Raw genomic sequence first — 5414 nt, forward strand, 5'->3', positions numbered from 1 at the left:
AGTGTGTGTGTGAGGGTGTGTGTGTGTGAGTGTGTGTGTGTGAGAGTGTGTGTGTGAGGGTGTGTGTGTGAGTGTGTGTGTGAGTGTGTGTGTGAGTGTGTGTGTGAGAGAGTCTGTGTGTGTAAGAGAGAGAGAGAGAGTGCGTGGGTGTACTGGTGTATATAATATCAGGAGGCGCGCCAACGTTCGATCAGCGGCAAAGGCTTTACTCGGCGTTTGTCGCAACGACCCAAGTTTGATGTGCACGGGGGAAGGAATAAAAAAAGGTGAGCCCTCGTTGTTTTGCTGCTGCTGCTGCCGATGGCAGCGATGCAGATAGCGGTGCTATTTCCCGCATCGTCGCTTGGCTAATCGGGCATCGCATTTCTTCAGTTGTGTTAAAGTGCCAGAGAATATCGACCTGCTGCCCGGAACAAAGCTGAACTTCCGCGGTTGAGCATAGCAGCTGATTCTATTCCAGAACCCAGGCGCGTGGCGGTGGTGGTGGTGTTGGCGATGCGTCTCCGGTACCGCAGCGAACTCTGGCAAGGACAACAAATTCGCGGTTTTTCAAACCGCGCGCCGATTGCGTTTTTAAGCGCTCACGTGCAGCGGCGATGGTCCGCTTGCTAACAGCGCTCTGCATTGCTCGCGACGTGAACGGCGTGGCTATCTCCTCGCCAGATGAAACCCGCGTTATCTCGATGCCCCGCGGGCTCACCAATCGCTCTCTAAACGGCAATTGCGTCCATCGGGGCTCGCTGTGAATCGTTAACGGTAATGCCATTGCCGCTTTCCGACAGATAAGCCCTCCAGGTGACGCGGGGTGGGGGGGGGGGGAGCCGTCTGGCGCAGGTCGGTGGAGGAGAACGCAAGAGGAAGCGGTCGTGCGGATCCGACCTCGCGCTCTCTCCTTCGCCATGGCACCGGAGGACCTGGAGGTGGACGTCAACACGACGCTGAGCGAGGAGCAGGGAGACGACGCGGCCGAGACGTCGGGCGCCGACGGCTGGGCTCTCGCGTCTCCCGAGAGCGGCCCGCAGCCCAGCCTCGTCGTCGCGTCTGAGCTCGGCGTGCGGGACAGCACCAAGCTCTTGGGCGTCCAGGTGGTGCTCATCGCCGCCTACTCCATCATCATCCTGCTCGGCGTGGTGGGCAACTCGCTGGTCATCTACCTGATCGCGCGCTACCGCGGCATGCGCACCGTCACCAACTACTTCATCGCCAACCTGGCGCTCGCCGACCTGTTCGTGAACGCGCTCTGCCTGCCCTTCACGCTCGCCTACACACTCACGGACCAGTGGAGCTTCGGCTCCGTGCTCTGCCACCTGGTGCCATTCTCGCAGGCGCTCGCCGTGCTCGTGTCGACGCTCACGCTCACGGCGATCGCGCTCGACCGCCAACGCTGCATCGTGCACCACCTCGAGAGCCGCCTGTCCCAGCCCGTCAGCTTCATCATCGTGGCCGCCATCTGGGGTCTGGGTGCGGTGCTCGCGTCCCCGCTGGCTGTCTTCCGCGAGTATCACCACGTGGAGTTCCCGGGACTCGGCCGCAGAGCCGTGTGCACCGAGAGTTGGCCGGGCGGCCAGGAGCGCGACGCGATCATCTACAGCGTCTCAATGCTGGTGCTGCAGTACGTGCTGCCTCTGTGCGTCATCACGTGCGCGTACGTGCGCATCTGGGCCAAGCTGAGGAGCCACGTGAGCCCCGGAACCAGCGGCCGGGCCAACGTGGACCGCCAGTGCCGTCGCAAGAAGACCACCAAGATGCTGCTGAGCGTTGTGGTGGTATTCGCCGTCAGTTGGCTACCCTTCAACGCCTTCCAACTCGCCAGCGACATCCACGGCCGAGTGCTGGACCTGTCAGAGTATAAGCTCGTCTACACACTGTTCCACGTGGTGGCCATGTGCTCCACCTTCGCCAACCCGTTTCTCTACGGGTGGATGAACACCAACTACCGCAACGGCTTCCTCACCGTGTTCCGCTGCGAGCGACACACGGACGCGATCCGGCCCGAGACTGAGTTGGCATCGATGCGCACGCGGTCTCTCCGGGATGGACCTCGCCGACAACAGCAGCAGCAGCAGCAGCAATGTGTGGCCTCTGGAGTCAGAGCCGACGCCACGTCGGACAGGACGCAGACAACCACCAGCAGCGTCATAGACGGCCGCCGTAAACGCGTGCCGGCGGAAGGGGATGCGGAGCGGCATGGGAGGACATTCGCCGGCACAGCGGACGAGAAAGCGCCTCTGCCCAGTGTGGACACGTAACATTTGATCGAACGTATGTCAACTATGTCCTGGCAGTTACGCAGTGGTTAGCGCACGGCGCTGTGAGCCTGGCGACCTGAGTTTAAATCCCGCCTTGGAGTGACCGTGGCGAGTGATATCAGAACCGGTTCAGGGCATCATAGCCCACCCACCCTCACCCTCAACGCTTTCACCAACAGGCGCTGACCAGCGGCCTGAAGTATGGCCGAGCAACGCCTTTGACCGACACGATGTGCGGAGGTCTTCATCTAGCAGTAGAGTGACGATAGGCCGCACACCGACGGTAGTGTACTGGTATACGCTGCATATAACATTATTGTTTCAGTCGGTGCCGGATTTTTAGCAGTTCAGCCAAGGTGATGTGTTAAAGGTGTTTTCCTCTTCTACAAAAGCAAAAACAATGTATCGGCCCAGGGAGCTGTGGATTTGAGACAACGGCACGGCATCCGACAATGTGCGTTCGTGTTTCGTTTGATTATGGTGGTGGTGATGGTTTTGATGATGATGATGTGTGTTGCCTGCATTGAGTATACCTCCTATATGACGCATGAGTGGACGAGGTCAAGGCTTCAACCCGAGCAGACGACCAACCGTTCGGCTTGCCGTGAAGGTGTCACGCACGCAACAAACACGCTATAATTCGTGCGCGGAGATCACGTGAAGATCGCACAGAGAACTGTGCTTACCAAGGAAGCCCAATTTGTAACGACTGCGTTGTTTTTTTTTAACGGAGCGCACCTTTTAATGAACGACATGGTTTGTATTTGTCTACTGCACAGTTACGTACCAGCTGCGTACCTCTTTAACACGTAGGCTTTCGCGACCAATATCATCCATAATACAGGTTTTTTTTGGGGGGGGGGTTAGATCGCGTAAATATATACATGTGTCGTTAAACCTGCCACCACCCGACACAACCAATTAGTAAAGTTTGTCACGTAAGCAGAACACTTCGCGCAAGAAGAGCACACAAGTGTTGTCATCACATCTAGCCCTCTGTTTAAGGAACGAAACAGGAAGACGTCTCCACAAATCTGGATATCGCCTGATGAAGCTAGTTGCAATTGCTAGCGAAACGTTGTACTGAGATTGTAAATGTTGTGGCTTGTCTCTCCAACACACCGGTGTGCTGTACTAGTAACGAATTGGCATGTTCTGTTTACGTGACTAACCTTAATACATTGGCTGTGTCGGGTGGTGGCGGGTTTAACGACACATTGATATGTTTACGCGATCTAACCAAAAAAACTGTATTATGGATGTGTACATCTTGTTGACGAATTAACGCGTGAGCACTTAATGGATCAATGACGAAACAGTCACCAACATTATATACGAACTCAATTCGAGTTCAATTGGTCGTAGAACATTCACTATACGCCCACAATGAGGCTGTAATGATCACTATTCAAGTGTTTAAATTCCGATATTTCTGTTGGCAATTAAGCTAAACGAAAATGCTTTAACGGCGAGTGTTATAGCGTAGGCGGCACGCGTAGTGAATCGTGATCCTGCTCAGAAACTGGCCACCTAAGTTCAATTCCCGGCTACGGTTAACATGCCCACCTCACTCGACTGATGCGCACTTGACCAGCACGGTGAAGTATGATTACACAAACACCCATGACCAAGGCGACGTGGCGAGGCCTTCGTCCATTCAATGTGTCGACAAAGGACTGCAAACTACAGCGATAGCACGGCATATCGCAATTCCTTTAGCGCACTTCCACTTACTGTGGCAAAACAATTGATGAGTGGTTCCTTTTATTTCAGTGAGCAGTGTGCAATTACACGTGCTTGACTCACAATTGCACAGGCATTGCACAGGCAGGGGAAAAAAACCCAACAACTAACATCACAACTGAATTCAACGGACACACCTGCCGGATTTAGTTTGTTGGTTTGCAAGCGTTGCTTGTTCAACCTTGCTATTATGACGCGATATCAAGTGCACACTCTCAAATTGTAACGAATGCCAGCGTATCATTGATACGCCACTCATTGTTGATGTAAATGTTAATTTATATGTGTGCTGAACCACCATTTGATGCCTTAAACTATCGCCCGTACACAATAATGTAGGAATACGCTTTTATTTGACACAGCATAGCGTTACCATCGTAACACCGTTCTCAATTATAATACCGTACATGTGGATACAGCGTTTAATTGTTTTGTTCTTGTGATTATAATTCTACGAAATAATGTGAGTAGAGGGAAATTGCTTGTAAAATAGACAAGTGGTTTATATATTGTATATGCTGACTGTTGTGGTGATACACGTACTCGTTTACACTTGTGATTCCTTTTTGGATATCGTTTTGTACAACTGTGAACCCTGTAAAATGGAATGTCTCAAAAAAGAAATAAAGAAAAGAATGATCATGTATGTTATCTGCAGAGTATAACGCATGGCGGTGGCGTGGTGGTGCAGCGGTTCGCCCAGAAAGAAAAAAAACTACAAACCCAAGGACCTGAATTTGATTACTGGTCACGGCTAGCATAAGTGGCGTGTGATGTCTGAACCCTCCCCCCGTACCTCCCCCCTCCCCTAACCCCCCTCCCTCCCTCCCTCTCTCCCCAACACTTGACACCAGAACATATAGGTTTAGACAGTCTACATTCCCAAAAAGCTTTTCATTTAGTCCACACTGCCATTGTGTGAGAAGCAGGTAATTAGTTGACGTGCATCGACGACATATGAGAGATATCGCAGGCACTCGAGATTCAGTTTTTTTTTAAAGCTGCAATGCAACCATGGGTAAGCCATTCCTGCAGTGGTGATCTTTGCACACCCACTGCACGTGCAGCTGAATTAAGACTGAGCGCTGTGCAAACAATGATTTTCTATATCATTACCTGTGACTCGAGGATGCCATTCGCACGTGGCAAGCCCAGCCAATGTGCATTCGCACAGCGAGTGCGTTGCCGTTTGTGCGAATATTTACTGAGGATCATCGTCCGTGCTCGATCCACTGCTGGACGAAGGATATCCGCAAGCCGTTGCTATCTCTCACTGTCCTGCGACGTAGCAATCCGTCCAGCACCTGCTCTCGAATTGACTTAGTTGTTCCATCTCCACAGTGTGCGTCTGCAAAAGGGGGGCGCCGCCGCGTTCCGTGATGATTTTTCAGACTTGACTTCGGCTGGCGCAACTTCGACAGC

The 5414-nt window shown here is 52.8% G+C and overlaps 1 protein-coding gene across 1 annotated transcript in view; it reads left to right on the forward strand.

Moving 5' to 3' along the window:
• NPY2R (neuropeptide Y receptor Y2) overlaps positions 1-4643 on the forward strand; it is a 12617-nt gene extending 7974 nt beyond the window's left edge. Inside the window, exon 2 of the mRNA XM_032952185.2 lies at positions 783-4643. Within this exon, the coding sequence (XP_032808076.1) occupies positions 900-2249 (1350 nt within the window). The 5' untranslated portion in view covers positions 783-899 and the 3' untranslated portion in view covers positions 2250-4643. The remainder of the gene's footprint in view (positions 1-782) is intronic.
• The last annotated feature ends 771 nt before the right edge of the window (positions 4644-5414 follow it).

Source organism: Petromyzon marinus, chromosome 11 (genome assembly GCF_048934315.1).
Source record: "Petromyzon marinus isolate PM22_M1 ecotype Great Lakes invasive population chromosome 11, UKy_Petmar_22M1.pri1.0, whole genome shotgun sequence".
In the NCBI taxonomy this organism is placed as follows: domain Eukaryota; kingdom Metazoa; phylum Chordata; class Hyperoartia; order Petromyzontiformes; family Petromyzontidae; genus Petromyzon; species Petromyzon marinus.